The sequence below is a fragment of the Sus scrofa genome, chromosome 8, assembly GCF_000003025.6.
Source record: "Sus scrofa isolate TJ Tabasco breed Duroc chromosome 8, Sscrofa11.1, whole genome shotgun sequence".
Taxonomy (NCBI): domain Eukaryota; kingdom Metazoa; phylum Chordata; class Mammalia; order Artiodactyla; family Suidae; genus Sus; species Sus scrofa.
In genome coordinates this window covers 79,378,473-79,401,346 of record NC_010450.4, presented here as the reverse complement: position 1 = coordinate 79,401,346, position 22,874 = coordinate 79,378,473, and the positions used below count along the sequence as shown (strand labels likewise).

At 37.1% G+C, this 22,874-nt stretch overlaps 1 protein-coding gene across 3 annotated transcripts in view; it reads right to left on the bottom strand.

Annotated features, from left to right (window-relative positions):
- Positions 1 to 22,874, bottom strand: part of IQCM (IQ motif containing M) — a 318,127-nt gene that overhangs the window by 96,866 nt on the left and 198,387 nt on the right. For 2 of the 3 annotated variants that reach the window (XM_021100653.1, XM_021100655.1), the window contains one exon: positions 9,859 to 10,599. In XM_021100653.1, coding sequence (XP_020956312.1) covers positions 10,373 to 10,599 — 227 coding nt within the window. In that variant the 3' untranslated portion in view covers positions 9,859 to 10,372. Of the gene's footprint in view, positions 1 to 9,858; positions 10,600 to 22,874 lie in introns of those variants that run through there. The other variant, XM_021100654.1, reaches the window with a different exon arrangement.

Sequence of the window (22,874 nt, the reverse complement as noted above, 5' to 3'; positions counted from 1 at the left end):
CATGAGGTCATAATGCTGAGCAAGTAACATAAATCAGAGAGAGAAAAATAAATTCAGTATGATCTGACTTAAAAATAGAATCTTAAAAGAAAAACCCTGAATTCATAGATACAGAGAATAAGTAGATAAGTGGTTGCTAGAAGCAGGGGGTGGGAAAATAGGACAAGGTGGTCAAAAGGTACAAACTTAAAGCTATAAAATAAATATGTCATGGGGATATAATGTATAACTTGGTGATTATAGTAAATAATACCATAACTTACATTTGAAAGTTACTAAAAGTGTAGATCTTAAATGTTCTTATCACAAGAAAATTATCTATAACTATGTATCATGATGGATGTTAACTAGACTTACTGTGTTAATTATTTCATAATGTATACAAATATCAAATCATTAAGTTGTACACCTGAAACTAATATAAAGTTATATGTCAGTTTGTCACAATAAGTAAAAAATGCCCTATGCTAAGTTGTGCAGGATAATTCAATAAAAAAAAAAAGAATTTCTTAGGAGTTCCTGTTAAGGTGCAGTGGAAATGAATCCGACTAGAAACCATGAGGTTGCAGGTTTGATCCCTGGCCTTGCTCAGTGGGTTAAGGATTCAGCATCACTGTGAGCTATGGTCTAGGTTGCAGACACTGCTCAGATCATGCATTGCTGTGGCTGTGGTGTAGCCAGCAGATGCAGCTCCAATTCAACCCCTAGCCTGGGAACCTCCATATGCTGCAGGTTTGGCCCTAAAAAGCAAAAAAAAAAAAAAAAAAAAAAAAAAAAAAAATCTTAAAACAAGTTAGTTCCCACATGTGGCCTTTCCCATACTTTTCCCTTTGCTTCTATTCTCCACTTAGTAATTCTAAACTATTCTGCAAGGGTAAACTCACATATCATCATCTTTATAAAATCATCTCTAATACTGCCAGAAAAAGTCATTCCTTTTTCCTGGACTCAAAATTGTGCTTAATTGCTTCTATTAAATCAACTACCATGAAATTTCTATTTTGTTTCTTTTTGCATCTTTTATTGAGAATAACTTTTCCCCACGGTCTTAAAAAAAAAGCCTAATAGTTCTACAGCTACGTGACAGGTTAATACTAGGACTCGTTTTTATACCTCTTTAACTAATCAATTATAATTTTATAGCCATACTGACAAGTAACTCCCAGAACCAATATTAAATGAAACCTGTTTTATCAGCTGTTGAAAACATACCTCAGTAAACACACTTCTGAAAACCAACCAATCAGTGATAGACTCTACTTTTGAAAGTTAACCAGTGAACAAAAGTTTCACTCTAGTAACACATTTCTTTGAAGGCCAGTCAATCAGCAACTCAGTGTTTCCTGAGGGACCATGCTCAATCCTACGTCATTTCACTCCTACTGTTAACAACTACAAATCACTGACCACTATGCTTTGCAACACATTACCCCAAAACTAGAAGCTTAAAACAATAAACATTTGTCTCACATAGTTTCTGAGAGTTAGGAATCTGCAATGGATACTCTGGATGGGTCAGGCTAGAATCCCTCAAGAAGCTGAAGTCAAGCTGTCACTGGAGCTGCAGTCATCCCTGTAGAAGTACTGATTGGGGCTGGAGGCTCCACTTCTGTGTTGCATCACTCACACAGACCTCCATTCCTTACTGGCTGGAGCAAATGCCCTTAGTTCATCAGCACGTAGCCCTTACAACAGGCATGACATGGTAGCTAGCTTTCCTGAGGAGCTTATCCAAAAGAATTCTCTTGTGGTGCAGCAGGTTAAGGATCTGGTGTTGTCACTGCTATGGTGCAGGTTAGGTTCCTTGGTCTGGGAAATTTCACATACCACGGGTGAGGCAGAAAAAAAAATCTCAATGCAAAAGAGAGCAAGGGAGAAGCCACAAAAATCTATCACCTAGCCTCAGCAGTAACATACCATCACTTTAGCTGAATTCTGTTGGTAAGAAGAACCAACCCTGATACAATATGTGTATTTCCAAGTGGGCGTGAATACCAAGAGGGGTATAGATGACTGGGCTCATCTTAAGGGCTAGCTACCTACAATTCTTCTCAAAAAATATCAACACTCTGCTTTGCTCAGAGACTGTCTAACCAGCATGAATATCCCTTACTTTAGATGAAAAATGAACTCAGCTTTGAGTTTTTATTTCAGATATCGAAGGTTACTGTTATCCTTTGTCATTTAGAGATGTTCTTCAAAGATTTTTTTTAAAATTCTCATTTGGTATCACTCTATTTGACTCATGGACCAATAGGAGTACTCACTGGGATTAAGAGAACCAAAATCTGATTGAGACAAAATCTGGATCTCCTAGAATGTGAACACTTCTAAAACAGGGATTAATCTTTAGATGTTTTTCAAGCTTTGTTGCCAAGCATAGAGTAGACACTCAATTCATGCTCACTAAATAAACAGATGCAGAAGTCAAATAATGACACAACAATGCTACAATTTTTATTTTACAAAGATAAACAGTAAAAGATTACATGGTAGGTTTTGGTAAATGTGCAACTCACATTTCCTTTAACTTACAGATCTGATGCCATACCTTTTATTTATTTATTTATTTTTGGCTTTTGTCTTTTTAGGGCCACACCCATAATATATGGACGTTCCCAGGCTCGGGGGTCCAATTGGAGCTGAAGCCTCTGGCCTATACCACAGCCACAGCAATGTGGGATCCGAGCCACGACTGTGACCTACACCACAGCTCATAGCAATGCCAGATCCTTAACCCACTGAGCAAGGCCAGGGATTGAACTCACATCCTCATGGATGCCAGTTTGGATCGCTAACGACTGAGCCACTATGGAAACTCCCTGATGCCATATCTTAATGTCCTCTTCCCCACCTCAATGCTTCCAACCTGCCTGGTGAAACTGAGGTTGAGGGAATGGGAAGCACAGATCTGATACTATCACTTCAGTTGAGGAAGACCTACTTCATCATCCTATAGAATTTTTAATTATTTGACAACAGTTAAAAATACTTAAACTCAATACAACATAGCATTCATTTTTATCTTTCTTTAAGATTATTCTTGTGAGTATACTAAATGTTGAAAGTTTTAACCAACTGAGCCATATAAAAATTAAATGACATTTTCCCCACCAGCATTGATACTTATCACAATAAAACATATTGACATCATTTGTCCTTAGTGAATAAAAGCAAAGGGACATTAAAGAACACGAAAGTGGAGGCTGCCAGGAGTTTATAGTTGGCAAAAGGGAGATCAACAGTATATACTCAAACAATTTTTCAAGTTCAGCTGAATTTAAAATGTAGTTTTAAGTGACTACCTTACTCTTCTCAAACAAGCAGATACTCTATAGGCAAAGCACAATACTGAACTAGCTGTAGTACATTTAAACTTATCCATATAATAGTAGACCCCTTCTATACTTAGCAGATATAAGTGATATGAAACATGTGGCACTCCTTTCAAATCAAGATTTATTTGGGTTTTTCACTTTATAAGAATTATCCTATGGAACACCTCAAAGAAACAGGTTCAACACCAAACTTTGCTTTGACAAGAGGAATAAATGTCCATATTCCAAATAAGTTAAGGAAAATCAAGACAACTCAGAGTAGGAAATTTAAGAAGGCAAAATAAATTATATACACATATATTAAATAGCTACAAGAAAATATGCCCTCCAAAAAAGGAAATAAAAATGATGGACAGAAATCCAAGTTAATGCTGATGTGAATTTTAAAAGTCTAAAAACGTTTAAAGATATAAGCAGAACATTTAGTAGCTAGGATTATATTCACAATAAATCAGACTTACTGGATTATTATAATTTAGTCTGAGTTCCATCACTTAAAACAAATGAGAAAATGTGGGAAATGTTTAGAGAGAAGTGCCAAAAGATATTAAGGATTAGGTAAGGGGCTTATGAGGAATAATACTTTAAAAAGATTATTTTTAGAAAAAAAAAGTCAATCATCTATGCATAGCCTTTGTTTTGTGGAGGGTGAAACAGGTAACAACTGCAATAAAGGATATGTAAGAAAACAAAGTCTTATGTTGCAAAGCAGAAAACTCTGAGAGAGAAGATCATCAAAAATCAGATTGTCTGTCAAGGACAACTGTGTAATTGCTACAGTCTTTATAGATAGGACAGATTCTCATTTGGCTAACATCTATCAGGTCTTGTCTCAAGGAAGTGGAGAAAACTGAAGGGCATAAAAAGATACCTTGTATTCATAACAGGTAACATAACAGTGATTAGGCTAGTAAATCAGCTTCCAGTGTTAATTATATAACTTAAAAGAATTTATGCTATAAAGGCAAGTAAAATGTACTTTGTGAAGGATGCAAAATGATACATGAAAAAGAGGTAGCAGAACTAGAGGTCTTTGCTCATTATTAGGAATCGAAACTAATTAGAAAACTTACATTAATACAATAATGTGATTTCAGTTAAGAATTAATCACTGGGATTACTGGATCATACGATAGTTCTATATTTAGTTATCTGGGGTAACTCCATACTGTTTTCCATAATGGTTGTACCAATTCACATTCCCACCAACAGTGTAGGAGGGTTCCCTTTTCTCTACACCCTCTCCAGCATTTGTTATTTGTAGACATATTGATGATAGTCATTCTGACTGGTGTGAGATGGTAATTGATTGTAGTTTTAATTTGCACATCTCTAATAATTAGTGATGTTAAGAATTTTTCCATATGCCTGTTGGCCATCCGTATGTCTTTGGAGAAGTGTCCAATTAGGTCTTCTGCCCATTTTTCAACTGGATTGTTGTTCTTTGGGGTTTTTTTTTTTGCTATTGAATTGTATAAATTGTTTGTATATTTTTTGAGATTAAGCCCTGTCAGCTGCATCATTTGCAACTATTTTCTCCCATTCGGTAGGTTGTCTTTTTTTTTTTTTTTAATGTTTTACTTTGCTGTGCAAAAGCTTGCAAGGTCTCATTGGTTTATTTTTGTTTTTATTTCTATTGCCTTGGAAGAATGACTTAAGAAAACATTTGTACAGTTGATATCAGAGAATGTTTTGCCTATGTTCTCTTCTAGGAGTTTGATGGTGTCTAGTCTTATGTTTAAGTCTTTCAGCCTTTTTGAGTTTATTTTTGTGCATAATGTAAGGGTGTGGACTAGTTTCACTGATTTATATGCAGCTGTCCAGTTTTCCTAGCACAACTGTGGAAGAGCCCATCCTTTTCCCATTTTATATTCTTGCATCCTTTGTCAAAAATTAATTGACTGGGGGAGTTCCCGTCGTGGCGCAGTGGTTAACGAATCCGACTAGGAACCATGAGGTTGCGGGTTCGGTCCCTGCCCTTGCTCAGTGGGTTAACGATCCGGCGTTGCCGTGAGCTGTGGTGTAGGTTGCAGACGCGGCTCGGATCCCGTGTTGCTGTGGCTCTGGCGTAGGCCAGTGGCTACAGCTCCGATTCAACCCCTAGCCTGGGAACCTCCATATGCCGCGGGAGCGGCCCAAGAAATAGCAACAACAACAACAAAAAGACAAAAAGACAAAAAAAATTAAAAAAAATAAAAAAAATAAAAAAAAAATTAATTGACTGGAGGTGTCTGTGTTTATTTCTGGATTATGTATTCTGTTCTACTGGTCTATATGTCTGTTTTTGTACCAGTACACACTGTCTTGATTACTATATATTTGTAATATTGTCTGAAGTCTGGGAGAGTTATGGCTCCTGCTTGGGTTTTTTGTTTGTTTGTTTTTTTGTTTTGTTTTGTTTTGTTTTTTCCTCAGAATTGCTTTAGAAATTCTGAGATTTTCATGGTTCCACATAAATTTTTGGATCATTTGTTTTAATTCTGTGAAAAAAAAAGGTCATGGGTAATTTGATAGGGATTGCATTAAATCTGTAGATTGCTTTGGGTAGTATGGCCATTTTAACTATATTAATTCTTCCAACCCAGGAGCATGGAATAGATTTCTATTTCTTTGAGTCCTCTTTAATTTCCTTGATTAATGTTTTATAATTCTTAGCATATAAGTCTTTCACCTCCTTGTGCAGGTTTATTCCTAGGTATTTAATTTTGGGGGGTATGACTTTAAAAGGTATTGTATTTTTGTATTCCCTTTCTAATATTTCATTGTTAGTATACAGAAATGCAACTGATTTCTGAATGGTAATCTTGTATCTGCTACTTTGCTAAATATGTTAATAAGTTTGAGTAGTTTTTGTGTGGGGTCCTAAGGGTTTTCTCTATATAGTATCATGTCATCTGCATAGTGTGACAATTTTACCTCTTCTTTTCCATTTTGGATACCTTTTATTTCTTTTGGTTGTCTGATGGCTGTGGCTAGGCCTTCCAATAATATGTTGAATAAAAGTGGTGAGAGTGGGCACCCTTGTCTTATTCCAGATGCTGGAGAGAGTGTGGAGAAAAGGGTACCCTCCTACACTGATGGTGGGAATGTAAACTAGTACAACCGCTATTGAAAACAGTATGGAGGTACCTCAGAAAACTAAATATAGAACTATCAGATGATCCAGCAATCCCACTCTTGGGCATATATGCAGACAAAACTTTCACTGAAAAGGATATGTGCACCCCTATGTTCATTGCAGCACTATTCACAATGGCCAATACATGGAAACAACCTAAATGACCATTAACAGATGAATGGATTAAGAAGATATGGTATATATACACAATGGAATACTACTCAGCCATAAAAAGAGCAAAATAATGCCATTTGTAGCAACAAGTTTGGAACTAGAGACGCTCATACTAAGTGAAGTAAGTCAGAAAGAGGAAGACAAATACTATATGATATCACTTATATCTGGAATATAATATAGAGCACAAATGAACTTTGCCACAGGAAACAAACTCATGGACATGTAGAACAGACTTGTGGTTGCTGCGGGAGGGGGAAGGAGTGGGATGGACTGGGAGTCTGGGGCTAATAGTTGAAAACTATTGCATTTGGAATGGATAAGCAATGAGATCCTGTTGTATGGCACAGGAAACTATATGCAGTCACTTGTGATGGAACATGAAGGAGGATAATGTGAGAAAAATAATGTGTGTATGTGTGTGTGTGTGTGTTTATGACTGGGTCACTTTGCTGTACAGCAGAAATTGACTGAACACTGTAAATCAACTATAATGGAAAAAATAAAAATCAATTAAAAAGTAAAAAAAAAAGACACATTAAAAGTCTAGCCTTCCAAAATAACCTTTCCAAAAATAAATTTGACATGACATAATGCTCCTGGCAAAAAAAATTACAGACTTTTTCTTTAACTTCATTGATGTTCTAAGATTATAAAATTATGATTTAGAAGAAATACTTTGTGTATATTAAGCAATTTGAAATTATAATTTGTGCAGCATTCCAGTTACTTGGAAGCAGTTAAGAATTCTAGGATCTAAAATATGAATATAGCAAGTATTTTTAGAGTATGTATTTTTAGAGTAATAATACTACACAATTTGTTAGCAACCTATGCCATTCATAGAGCATTCAGTAACTCTATTAACTACTCTTCAGTTCTTGCTGATGATACATCTCTAAATCCACAAAGTGAAATCAATAAACATTGTGGAGTATTAATGTTGCACCACATAATAAATTCCCAGAGCTATCTTTCCTAACATGTTTACAGTCAAGGAGCTACTGAGCATCAGAAAGCACGTCTGTAACAGACTAATCTTTTTCAAGGCAAGTGCTGTAAACTCTGTCAACTAATTTAATAACAACTGTAATTCAAAAAGATGCAAGGCCCTGGTCACTTACTAAAAAGAGGAAAGGAAGTATAAAACCTCAGAAGATGGAGTCCTTAACTTATAAGGCCACTTACGTATTTCCTTCCTCTTTGTTTTATTTGAAGCAAATATTCACAAATGGGGGTCTAAAGAATGAACACAAATTTTTTAGAATGGTATGTTAACTTTTGGGGGGGAATTGCATAGAGAAAATTAGTTGCAATCCAAGTCTTGATTAATCTTATAGAACCGAAAGCCTTTAACTTTCTTTTTTTTTATAATTTTTTCCCTCTTTCTTTCCATATTCTTCTTCCAGACTAATAGAACTGAGCAGTTAAAGACACCTTTATATACACAAGCCGAATGAGACTGCATTAAATTTGTGACTCTCTGTAGATAAGTTCTAATATGACAATTTTAAAACTTACAGGAGAAGTCATTCTTCAAAAATATTACCAAAATACAAATTCCTTTTTTTATCATTTATTTATATACACATGTATTTTTTTTTTCTCTACAGCATGGTGACCCACTTACACATACATATACATATTCTTTTTTCTCAAATGTGTTCCATCATAAGTGACTAGACAGAGTTCCCAGTGCTACACAGAATGATCCCATTGCTGACATCCCAAAGGCAACATTCTGCATTTTTCACTGTCTTGGTTCTTTAAATTTGTATTTTCAACTCTATTTTTATGTAAGTGTAAATGAAAAACTACACATATTTAAAATATATAATTTGATGAATTTTGACTTATGTTTACATCCATGGAACCATAACCCATCACCACAATCAAGTTAATAAACATTTCCATAACCCCCCAAATTGTCATCCATCATATTTCATTTCTATTCCCCAACTCCATCCCAGGTAACCACGGATCTGACTCTATCACAGGCCTATTTTGTTTGCAGCTTCTCAACTTTCATATAAATGGAATTATAATCTTGTATTCTGTTTTTCTGTCTGACCTCAGAAAAAAAAGAATTCTTTTTTTTCCTCTTTATGGCCACACATGAAAGTTCCCAGGCTAGGGGTCAAACCAGAGCTGCAGATGGGGCCTACGCCACAGCCATGGCAACACCAGATCTGAGTCATATCTGCAATCTATGCCACAGCTTGAGGCAATGCTGGATCCTTAACCCACTGAGCCAGGCCGGGGATGGAACCCGCATCCTCACAGAGACAACAAAGGGTCCTTAACCCACTGAGCCACAACAGGAACTCCCCCAAAATACTTCTTTTGAAACTTAGCCAAAGTTGTTCCAGCTCTTGTCAATTATGATTAAAGTTGCTATATACATTCCAACATAGGTTTTTGTATAAACAAATATTTTCATTCCTCTTGGGTAAATACCTAGGAGTAGGATGTCTAGGTTTTATGATTAGAGTATATTAATTTATAAGAAGGTAGTAAAGTCTTTAGAAATTGGCTATGTGGGATTTAGCATTTCCACCAGTGATATATGAGTTTTCCAGTTATTACACATTCTTACCAGACTCAATATTGTCTGATTTTTAAACTTTATTTTAGTAATTATAATAGATGAATAGTGAAGTGACATTATGGATTTTATTTGTATTTTCCTAATGGCTAATAATATTGGTCATATTTTTATGTGCTTATTTCTATCTATGTATTTTCTTTGGCTGTTTGATTCTCCAAAATACAAAGTTAATTCATAGAAGGATAGTCTTTTCAACAAATAGTGCTAGCACATTTGAATATCAATATGTTAAAAAAAAGAAATTACTCAACCTGTACCTTTAGCCATGTGTAGAATATAACTCAAAATAAATCATACATTGAAATATGAAACCTAAAACTATAGAATTTCTAGAAGAAAATTTTGTGACTAGAGGTCTAACTAATATTTCTTGGATATGACAATAAAGGTATGAGTTATAAAAGAATATAGCAGTAAACTGGACTTCATCAGAATTTAAAATTTCTGCTCTTCAGAAGTATTATTAAAAGAAAGAAAAGACAAGCCACAGAGTTGGAGAAAATATTGCAAAGCATATATATATGTTAAATGACTTATATTCAGAATATCTAAAAGACTCTCACCACTTAATAACTATATATATATATATATATATATATATAAATGGCCCCAAATTTAAAGAGACATTTCACCAAAGATACACAAATTACAAATACATGAAAATATGCTGTATATCATTATCTACTAGAGAAATGCAAACTAAAACTGCAATGGAATCCCAATGAGTAGGTTAACTACTAGAATGGCTAAAATAGAAAAAACTGATTACACTGAGTATTGATACAGCTATGGAACAAATGCAACTTCATGTTTCTGCTGATGGGGGAGATGAAATGGTATAATAACTTTGGAAAACAGTTTAGTTCAGAGAAATGCAAACATATGTCTATACACAGACCTATACATAAATGTTCATAGCACCTTTCCTTGTGGTATCACTTTCAAAAATAACAACAAACAACCCAAATGTCAATCATCAGCTGAATGGATAAACACAGTATGTTTCTACTATCCTGGAGTCACCAAAGTACAAAAGAGCCATTTTTAAAATTGCAAGCATAATACTTAAGAACTAAAGTGACTATCCCATAGGGCCTATGTATCATTCCACATTATCTGAGTGATGGGTAAGAGTCATAGAAAGTGCAAGGTCATTTCTTCCTTATCATTACAGGAAGTAATAAGGTTCAACATCTTACCTATATATTTATAGCCTTCTTCCCCGTTGACTATGGGTTTTAGCCAAGTTGACCTGAGCCACATATTATTCTGCACATGGGCACCTTGAGGAGGGTAAAGTGTAAACAGCATTTCAATTGCTTTGGACTTGGTGATAATATTAGAGTGTTTTTGATGGTCTTCTATAAAAGAAAAAAAAAGAGGGAAAGAACATAATTTTTTTATTTTTAGACATTTTTACAAAACTTCTAATGTGTTTAAGGGAATGCAAATTAAAAACTATTGAATAATTTAAGTGCTAATGGTTATAGTGACAACGCAGTTTTCTTTAGCCAAAAATATTTCACCAAAAATCCTACTATTCAGATAATTCCTAGCAAAAATTAAGGAATAAGGGCTTTGCTTACTCTTCAAATGCTATCAGTGTAAAGCAGTGTTCTTAATAGCTATAGAAAAAAGTAAGATAATCAACTGACAGCATTCACATTGTACATTCCATAACATAATCGTATATTTTTAATGGCCATTAAACAATGAAATCAGAATTATATGACAAAGGTGTTGAGTACATGTAGAGTTCCATATACTGGAGCTACTGATAGAATAAACAGTCTTAGGCTATAATCTTAAAGAAAATGTAATAATATATTTACAAACATTTATAAGCACTTACGATATGCAAGAAAGTGTTCCAAGTGCTTAAGAACATTAATACATTTAAATTTCATAACATATCTGTAAGGTAGATACTGTTATTATCTCCATTTTGCACGAGGAATTTGGGGCACAAAAAAATGAAGTAATTTGCCTGTACCTTGCAGTCTATAAATGGTGAAAATTAGGATTTGTATTATCTGAGGAGAAGCTCTTATTAGTAAACAAATGCTTGTCAGGTGAACATGACCTGCATTAACTAGCAGATGAGGAAGATGGAAATAAAAACTAATTTGGATTTTAGAGGGAAAATTTTTCAGTTATGGTCCTTGGGCCTCCAATTTGTGTTTTCAGTTTTTGGTTGATAAGTCAAAGTCCTAAAATTCAATAAGGCAGTCTCCTGAGCAATTAACTTCAAGTGACCCTTCCTAGAAACATTCCAAAACAAAGAGAGATTCTGATATGTCAGAATTTACATTGTCTTTCTTTTCCATCCTACTACCTACCTTCCTTCCTTTCTTTCCATTTATTTTGTTAAATACCATACTTTGCGGTAAAGTATAAGACAATGTGACACAATGATTAAATGATTAGCAGAGTAGATTCGGTGGTGTGTAGTGTGCCAGATAGCAATTTATTGCCTTTTTCTAATCCCACCCTTCATTTTCCTACTGTGAGACTACAACATCTCTCCCTTGCCATAAGGCAAAATTTTAAGCATCCTCCATAGAGGTTAATATAGGGAACAAGGATAAAGGGGCTCTTCCTGTTTCTGGGGGCTCTTCTCTGATGCTGCCTACAGTACATAGTGACCGACAATACAGGTCACCTTCTGGGCCATGTTGCCTGGCACCTTAGGGAAGCCCCCACATACACGCTGGAAGTTTGATAGCAAGTTCCATGAGGAACCACCTTCCCTTGAATGGGTTCCAATGGGTTCCACATTGAAACACCTCCTTATAGGCAGTTTCCCCAGAACACTAGAAAGTAGCTTTTCAGTGAGTTCCACTAGTATCCTACTTCAGTGAATGTTTCTGTCACCCACCGGTCACAGCTATGTCCTCTCCAAGAAGATTCAGAAGCCAGGAGGAAGGGAGGGAATCAGGGGTGGTCCTTAAAATGTGTTAAGTGCTCTGCCTCTGACCTAGGGTGAGCATCACCCCTCCCTATATCTCTAGGGCTGCTCCCTCGGCATATGGAGACTCCCAGGCTAGGGGTCTAATCTGAGCTGTAGCCGCCAGCCTACACCAGAGCCACAGGATCTGAGCCACATCTGCAACCTACACCACAGCTTATGGAAACGCCGGATCCTTAACCCACTGAGCAAAGCCAGGGACCGGACCCGCAACCTCATGGCTCCTAGTCGGATTCGTTAACCACTGAGCCATGATGGGAACTCCATCAATTCTTTAGGGTTCTTTTTCCCCTTAGCAGCCAATCATAGTTACTCTAACTGCAATCATAGTTAATAACTATTTATATTAAACTTTTTCTGCTCAAATTACAGTGTAGTTTTATTTTCTAATTATACCCTTATTGACACAAACAAACCTGGGCTCTAATTCTTGAACCCACTAACAAGCTCTGAAATATTAGACAAATTCAATTTATCTCCCAGTGATAATACTGACCTCATAGGGTTATTGTTAGGATTAAGTAATATAAAAGATACATAAAATGTATAGCCTCATGTCTATTAGTACTACATGAGTCGGTTATGAGTTTCTATCCAGTATTACTTCAATAATAAAAACTACGAGATGGGAGGAGGCAAGATGGTGGAAGAGTAGGGGGAACGTGCTGGCCCTCTCCCACAAACACAACAAAAAAACACATCTACACGAAAAACGACTCACACAGAACAGCAACTGAATGCTGGCAGAAGAATTTAAACCTCCAAAAATGGCAAGAATCTCTTGACATAAACTGGGTAAAACAAGAGAAAAGAGGAGAGAGAGAAGTGGAATCAGGACCAGACTGGCACTCCCAAGAGGGAACTGTGAAGGAGAAAGAGAACCCACACCCTGGGAAGTCACCTGACGGAAAGATCAGTCTAGCCAGAGGGATCTCCAGACATGGAGAAAAGCGCAGCAGCAGCAGGTCTGAGAACTGAAAAGCAGAGTGACAGCCACACAGATCATCTGAACCACTGGCACAGACACCAAAGACTGAGACGCTCGGGTGGGGACTGGGCACCAATACCTAGGCTCCAGAGGTTAGTCCCTGGGAGCAGGCTGGGGTTTGCGATGTGAAGACAGCCTAAGGGACTAGGAAGCGGTACATGGGGGTGGAGGGAGTGGAAAGCCGCAACACAGGGAACCAGGGAGAAGGTCTGGACCCGCAGGACAGACAAGGTGCCAGTGTTGGGGAAGGGAGGGGAGGAGGGGCGGGCGCCATAGAATACACCTTGTGCCCCAGTGTGCGTGCTTGCCCGCCAGCAAGCAGAAAGTAGAGCTTCCCAGCGCATCCCCCTCTCCCCAACCCAACCCAGGCCTGGCCAGAAGCAGCCTGCCAACCCGTCGGACTGGCCCCACCACCGGAGGGAAGCCAACCACCAATGCTGCTTTCCCCGGCCCCGCCTCCCTGCACACAGGAAGCATTCCATTCCTGCAGAGCAAGCCCGCAGGAACCACCAGCCCTTGGGAAGTGCTCCTTTGCCTTGGATTGACCCAGCTAGCCCCACCCATCCTCGAGAAGCACTTCACTCCTGCGGAACAAGCCAGACAGCACAACCCGCCCTCAGGAAGAGCTCTGCAGCCCGGGAGCGCCAGGGCAAGCCCTGCCTGGTCACGGAAAGTGCATCTCCACTTTGGTGTGCACCTGCCAGTCCTGCCCGCCCTCGGGAAGTGCTCCTTTGCCTCAGAGTAACCCGGCTAGCCCTGCCCACCCTCTGAAAGCACTCCACTCCCGCAGAGAAAGCCAGCCAGCACCGCCTGTCCTCCGGAAGTGCTCACCTGCCTCAGAGCATCCTGGATAGCCCCGCCTGCCCTTGGGAAGTGCCCTTTGCTGCAGAGTGACCCGGCTAGCCCCGCTCACCCTCGCGAAAGGCACAGCTTCCTCAAAGCAGGCTGACCAACACCACCAGCCCTCTGGAAGCACTCTGCAGCAGCACAAGGGCAAACCCTACCCACCACAGGGAGTGCACCTCCACCACGAAAAAGAAAAACACAAGCAAGATGAAGAAGCACAGAAACCATTCTCAGTTACAGCAACAGGAGAACTCACCTAAAGCAGTCAACAATTAAACAGACCTCTGCAGTCTGACAGACTTGGAGTTCAAAAGGGAGATAGTGAAAAGTCTGAAAGAATTAAGATATGAACAGTAACACAGATTCTCTCAGAAAGGAACTAGAAAACATAACGAGGACCCAAGAAAAACTAGAAAATTCATTTGCAGAGATACAAACTGAGTTAAGGACAGTAAAAACCAGAATGAATAATGCAGAGGAACAAATTAGTGATGTGGAAGATAGAATAATGGGAATCAACAAATCAGGAAAGCAAATAGAAAACAAAATGAAAAAACATGAGAGCAATATAAGAGACCTATGAGATAAAATAAAATGGGCCAATCTACGCATCATAGGAATTCCAGAAGGAGAAGAAAAAGAAAACAGAATTGAAAATACATTTGAAGGAGTTCCCGTCGTGGCGCAGTGGTTAACGAATCCGACTAGGAACCATGAGGTTGCGGGTTCGGTCCCTGCCCTTGCTCAGTGGGTTAACGATCCGCGTTGCCGTGAGCTGTGGTGTAGGTTGCAGACGCGGCTCGGATCCAGTGTTGCTGTGGCTCTGGTGTAGGCCAGTGGCTGCAGCTCCGATTGGACCCCTAGCCTGGGAACCTCCATATGCCGCAGGAGCGGCCCAAGAAATAGCAAAAAGACAAAAAAAAAGAAAAAAAAAGAAAAAAAGAAAATATATTTGAAGAAATTATCACTGGAAACTTGCCAAATCTAAAGGATCCTGAGTTTAAGATAATTTCTTCAAATATATTTTCTTCAAGTTAAACCCAAATAGACCCTACCAAGACATATTATGATAAAAATGGCAAAAGTTAATGAAAAAGAGGATTCTAAAGGCAGCAAGAGAAAAGCAAAGTGTCAATTAAAGGGAACCCCCATAAGGCTAACAAGAAAAAATGCTCAACATCACTGATTATTAAAGAAATGCAAATCAAAATTACCACTAGATACCACCTCACACCAGTCAGAATGGCCATCATTAATAAGTCTACAAATAACAAGTGCTGGAGGGGGTGTAGAGAAAAGGGAACCCTCTTGCACTGTTGGTGGGAATGTAAGCTGGTACAAACACTATGGAGGTACCTTAGAAAACTATACATAGAACTACCATATGATCCATCAGTCCCACTCTTGGGCATATATCCAGAGAAAACTCTACTTAAAAAAGACACACGAACCTGCATGTTCATTGCAGCTGTATTCACAACAGCCAAGACATGGATACAACCCAAATGTCCATGGAGAGACAACTGGATTAGGAAGGTGTAGTAATATATACACAATGAAATACTACTCAGCCATAAAAAAGAACAAAATAATGCCATTTGTAGCAACATGGATGGAACTAGAGACTCTCATACTGAGTGAAGTAAGTCAGAAAGATAAAGACAAATACCATATGATATAACTTATATCTGGAACCTAATATACAGCACAAATGAACCTTCCCACAGAAAAGAAAATCATGGCCTTGGAGAATAGACTTGTGGTTGCCCAGGGGGAGGGGGAGGGACTGGGGTGGTTGGGGAGCTTGGGGTAAAGGATGCAAATTATTGCCTTTGGAATGGATTAGCAATGAGATTCTGCTGTGTGGCACTGAGAACTATGTCTAGATACTTACAATGCAGCACAATAATGGGAGAAAAAATTATGTATACATGTATGTGTAACTGGATCCCCATGCTGTACAGTGGGGGAAAAAAAGTGTGTTGGCAGAAATAAGAATAACAAATAAATTTTTTAAAAAAAGAAAAGTAATGGAAAGTATTAAAATAAAAAGTACGAACATCCATACTGCTCTTATCCAACACAGCTGATAAAGCCACTGGCTCTTAAACAAACAACAACAACAAAACTATGAGAGAATTAGGACATAATAAGTTACCGCACTTTTTATTGTAAACATTTAGGGTGTTTTATGCCTCTTTTTAAGAGGAGAAATTCAAAATTATTCCCTTCTAATGAAAAAAAGCAGACGTCTTCATATGTGCTCAGAATATATGAACAGATATTAGATGTATTTCATGTATCTAACTCTAAATTCTTTCTCATCTATCAACACAAGAAAGGAAGCCAAGACTATTACAAATCAGTGCCAAAGAGTAAACCTTGCTTTACTTTCTAACTCAGGTCCTACTTGCTCAAAAAGCTGAGCAGGGGAGCTCCTCAGGCAGCAGAGGGGTCTTCGAGCTGTGAAGGAGGCTAAGGATGCAACATCACGAAAAACCACAGGCGAAATTAAATACAATTCCGAAATTTTCCATCACATACAAAATAAGGAAACACAATAGATGAGAGTTTTTTCTCTTTGAAATCTATCATTATCTAGCAATAATAGATTTTTAAATAGCAGCCTATTTAGTGTAAGGGTCCAAATTGCACTTACAGTTTCTCTCTTCCCCAAGATTTATAAAATTCATTTAGCTTAAACAAGAGGTTTAGTAATAATCTAAACAAGAGTTTAGATTATTTAATAAGGTTATACTTACTAGTCTGAATAAAGCATTTAATTTTCCATCATGGTAAATGTTCCTACTGGGGGCAAAATGAAATGCCTACACTAAAATCTAAGCACTGGTGAATGCAGAACTGCCACCAGCTCTTCCTGGCTTATCCCGATTGAAGACTATGAAGAAATACACAAAGTCTGTGGAAAGTTGAACTTGCCAGGCTAACGTGCTATCACGATAGCTGTAGCATCAGACACACATTGAAGGTTTTTAGCTCAAGAGGCTTGTTAATGTCACCATTTTCCATAAGGTAATACAAGTGGAGCCTTGGAGCTTATATATAAAAAGGCATAATGATTTTGGAATAACTGTACCTTCCTTCATCATATCAAAGACTACAAAGAAGCACTTTCCAGTTTAGAAAACATATAGCTTGTAAACACATGCCCTCTACTTTTTGTTTGATTACATATGTCATCTCAAGATAGAAACTTCACTTGCTGATATGATAACTTGTTATTTACAGAGGACCTTCCTTTTAATATACTGATAAGTCAATATTGCCACATTGGATTTAGATGTAGTAATACTGTTTTCAGAACTTAAAAGATTAAGAGTTCTTCCTTATTCCTTCTTCCTCGAGCCATTTACATTGTAAAACTCTGAAGATCTTAGATGGATGTGTTGAGGTCTGGTTTGGGGCAAAAGCCAACACAAAATTTCTATAACTCTCTATTTTTCCTAGATTATCTGCATTAGAAGTAGGAGTTCCAATGGCAGTGAAGCAGGTTAAGAATCCGATATAGTGTCCATGAGAATGCAGGCTTAATCCCTGGCCTCACTCAGTGGGTTAAGGATCCAGTGTTGTCCCAAGCTTTGGTGTAGGTCACAGATGCAGCTCTGATAGGGGGTTGCTGTGGCTGTGGTGTAGGCTGGCAGCTGCAGCTCCAATTCCACCCCTGGCCTGGGAACTTCCATATGCAACAGGTGTGGCCCTAAAAAAAAAAAAAAAAAAAAAAAAAAAAAAAAAAAAAAAAAAAGTAGCTCTTGTGCTCAAGGCAGAGGCTCTAGAGCTGACCACTGCTTGGGCATGAACCTGGATCTGCCATTTATGAGTTGTACGACCTGAAGCAAGTTAACTAACTTTTCTCCAGCTCAGTATCATGGCAAAACTGTTTACATTAGAGTGCTGTCTTTAGAAGAACACCTAGTTTTTTGCTGGCACTATTTTGTTAAGTGTTATTACTGTTATTATTATGCTCTCCATCTAACAGATGGTGGTACAGACTCTATCCTGTGTAGGTAATAATGGCAGTTTCCTGTCTCCTTCCCCATTTTGCTTGCCCTCTGGATGGGTGAGGGAAAGCTGAACAGTCATCCTGAAGTCATTGCCCTTTCTGGTTATTCCTATATGATTTTGGATATTCTAAGGGTCAGTGGTTCCTACTGGATACTGATCAGAAGTTTTGGGTTAATTGGTATTCGTGGGCTACAACTGATGCTGTGGTGGTCTTTAAGACATAAAATATCGCCTGCCCTATCAGTAAACAAAGGACTTTATAATCATCAGCAATTGCAGCCACCTTTGTCACTGGTGAGCCCTGAGGGACCTCAGGAAGGAAACAAAGAATACCATCCAGCAGCCATCTGACTGCAGCCACTCCAGTGGTGAACCCTCATGATGTGAAAGCACAGGATACTGGCCCCAGATAGCTGAGGTGCAGATCAAAGGAATGATTTCAGTGAGCCCAGACCCTTGCATCTTCCATATACATAGAAAAGCACTAAATCCCTTAACTTGAGATACCTAGTTGCTTTTTTTTTTTTTTTTTTTTTTTTTTTTTTTTTTTTTATTAACAGCAATCTTTTGTTCCAACTATCTGCCCTTGGTTGGAAAACTCCTCTAGCCTGGCTCCCTCCTCACCTCCTCAGAGCAGTTTTCTCTGGGTTACTTGAGAGGCTGCCTCCCAGGCTTAGGTCCACAATTTTGTTCACACAATAAAAAATCAACTTGTGGGCTGTGCATATTTTTTTAGTCGACATCTTCCTTGTTACTATTATAGCAATGACAATAAGCAGCAAATGCTGCTGAATCTGGGACATTACAGATGTTGATGACACCATTAGTTTATATGCCAATAAAGGACTGGAAACCTAACCTTGGTATACTCTTGATTGTAAGATGTAGCTCAGTTTTAGAGACATTTAGGCACTCTTTTGTTCCTTTATATGGCTGTGTATATGTACCACATCTTCTTAATTTATTCATCTGTCAATGGACATTTAGGTTGTATGCATTGCTTGGCTATGGTGATTTTGAACATTCTGGCCCCTGTTCCTCCTCCATTTCTACTCTAGCAACCTTGGCTTTCTTCCAGTTTCATAAATAAACCTTGTATCCTCCTATTTCAGAAACTTTGCATAAGATGTTCTGTCTACTTGGTATGTCCCCCATTGCCTCATCAACTTCTGTACCACCTGCACATCTCTTCTCAAAGTCTCCTGTGACTCTCATCAAACTAGATCAAGCCTCCAAATTATATCATCTCAGAGTTATGGCTCTGAGATGATATACTTTTCCACCATTATGATTACTGAAATTTAGTTATAGTATTTATTATATTATTTATATTATTATTATATTATTTCTTCTATTATTTAAGATGTCTCTCTCACAAGACTATCAGTCACAGGCAGGCAAGGTCCACTAAATCTCCTAGTATCTAGCCCTGTGCTTGACACTTACAAAGTGTCAAAAAAGGCTTTTTAATTAACAAATAAATACAACAATAATTTGGAGTATTCATTGGGAGCTTAGTATATAGTAGGCAATGTGTTAAGGAAGTTATATATGTTAGCTAATATTTTTTCTAGCCACACCTGCAGTATGTGGAAGTTGCTGGGCCAGGGATGGACCCTGCACCACAGCAGTGACTCAAGCCACTGTATTGACCATGCTGGATCCTTAACCTGCTAAGCCACAAGAGGACTCCAGCATTACCTAACTTAATCCTAAAATCATGTATGTTTGACTTACTGACAATCCTATGAGTTCAGTATTGTCATACCCATGTATAGCGCAAGATACAACAGAAGCACAGAGGGGTTAACAGAGCATTTTCATGGCCTCCCAGTTAGTAAATGGTAAAGCCAGGATCTAGTTTTAGTCTCACTCCAAATCCTGTCCTTTCAACCAGGATGCCACATCATATTAAACACATTGTTCCTGGTATCAGTGGAATTGTTAGGACCTCACAGGTTTCTGGTCACCTGGTGGTCTCTCCCTTTAAAGTCTTGCAATCATTCTAAATCCTTCAACTGTCCCCACACAATCTGCTAAATCAGCATTATGGTTTCTCTCACAAAAGCAGCAGCTCGCAGCTCTTTCGAGGCAGTTTTCTGCTGTGAGTCTTCTCTGTAAGAACTTATTTTGTAGAAGGTATTGACAATCCCTCAGGTCAAAACCACTGATCAACTGATTATAACCCTCTTAGTTTGCTAGGATGCAAGTCAGAATAAAACCCTGCAGTGGTACATCTGTGGCCACTTCTAGTTCCCCCTTCCTCTGAGGTAAGTGTGGATATTTTGCTTAGTAGAGTAGGTGGTAAGTGTTCAGAGGCCCCAAGGATACCCTTCCCTTCTTCCCCAACACAGGGCACTCTACTATTCAATGTTCATTGCTCTCCTACAGGGTCTAAATTTGATTATTTAAGGCAGTGGTTCCCAGACATTAGTTCAACAATCACAGTGATTTAAAAAAAAACATTATAAATGAAATCATACTGACTTATTTTTGCTTGGCAAATATTTGGGTTCCATGGTTATTTTAAACTTTTTTCATGGTTTTAAAAGCATTATGTGTTCATGGCAGGAAATTTTCAAAACACAAAAATGTATAAGGAATAATTGTTACTCTAAAATTTTCCAACTCACACCTCATATGCATGATTGTTATTCTCCTACAACCCCCAAGAAACTACAATAGAGTATAAGTAGTTAATAACACACTTGATGGCAGATCATTCTTAGATCAAATAAAAATGGAAAATATTTACTATTAAAAATAATAAATGAAGCAGCTATTTTTAAAAATAAAAATCATGTATTTAAAATTTAGAATTAGAAAACAAAGTTGTCAGCTTTATATTATCAATAGAAATGATAAAAAAGCATCTTTTATCACAATTGTTCCTTTCTAAAAATCATTATTAAAGGATATTTTAACTAAAATATCCATGCCCTAAAAACCATGAGCAACACAGTGTCAGTTGTGTACACACTACACAAAGGAAATGTACTTTATATTGAATGATGAGAAACTTGAGTTGCTAGGGTTTTTGAAAGTGTCAATCTCTTCCTAAGGGGCCTGTCAGCATAGACTCATTACTTAAAAAGAGCTCATATGTAAATTGTTAAGTTCATGACCAGTCCTAAGTGTATCAGGGACAATTAGTTAAAGCTAACAAAGCTTTACTAGTGACCTGCGGTTATTAAGCCAGAAAAGAAGACCTCATTATTGAAGTCAATTATTAAGAACTATTTATAAGTATGGGTAGAAATAGCCTAATCCTTTCCCTTTTCCCAGTGTACTATTATGTAACCAAATTTATCACCCAGGTAAAAATACACTTTATCGTCTTCACATGAACACAAAATTCACAGAGGCTAAAAACAAGGGTGACATCATGGAGATTTCTTTCCATTGTGAATATTTACTAAAATACTTAATAAATATTTATATTTATTATTAATAAATATTTATTAATTTATTTCTCATGGACCACTGACCAGTCAAATGAGGTTTCCAGCATGGGGCTATCTAATGTGAGTTCAAATTGGTGGTCAAATAATCTATAATCCAGTGTAAATGACCAATTTCTAAATGTGGTCCCTTTAATATCTTGTCACTATGTTAGAGCACTTTATGTTGCATTCATTTTCTTTGATTTGAATTAGATGAATGCCATGCTTTTTTGTCATGCCATTTTAATCTAAGCTTTCTCTATTCATTAGTAAATTTAAAAGAATACCCATTTATCAATATAAAAAATTACATATGTCTTGAAAAAGGGAAAGGGAATCTAAAGCATCCCCATTCCTAAATTAATGAAACTTTCTTACATTTAATTTATCTTAAGCTGAAATATGAGATCTTAAAGATCACTGATGAAAGAGCAAAACATTAAAAATCAAAACCAAAGGGCAAAATGGTTAAGAAAGCAGTTAAACAATATGCCACTGGATGATATAATTGTTAAAAATAAATGCAAAGAACACTGATCTCCTGTATTACAATTAAATACCAACACTGTTTAACTTGAAGAGCAAAAATGTTCATTAACACTTGATTCAGGGTAAAGACTCTAAGATGTCATGAATTAATTAAAAATTTGTTGAAGTATAGCAATATTAATTTTAAAGTTGTTAAAACAGCAAATATTACTACTTTCATATCCCCTCATTTCATGAAGACACACACATATTGTACCTTTCACCAGAATGTTCCCTATCATGTAATTCGAAGGTTAACTGTGGGAATATTGTATCATGAATACATACATATCAAATTTCTACTACAAAATAGAAAATGACGGGATTGAAAGCACTTGATTGTTCAATAATCAATGTACAGTTATTTTAAGAGGTTTATTTCTTCAAGGGAATAAGTAGGAAGTTCATAAAGAAATATGCTAATATTTATTTCTATTTCTATGTTGATGTTTTTGTCTTTTAGACTTATAAGCAAATTAAATACATTTTCAAGCATCAGATAAAGCAAGGTAAGACTTTTCCCTTTTTTTGTCTTCATGGGAATTTAGACAAAAACACAGAACATGTTACTATACATAAATAAGCCATGTAGCTACATAAAACACAAATAATTTTGGTTAATTTTGACATAATTATAAAGATTCCTTATGAGGAGCATTTTCTTTTTTCCTAAAAACCTAATTAAAAAAAAAAAGGATGTTAAAACTTATAATAAACTGCTAAAGAAGTATGGAATGATAAATTGGTTTTTTAAAAAAACCATCTTTGTTATTAAAAACAATTAAAATGACTTTATATCTAAAAATGTTAAATAAAATAATAATATGAAAAAGCCAAGAG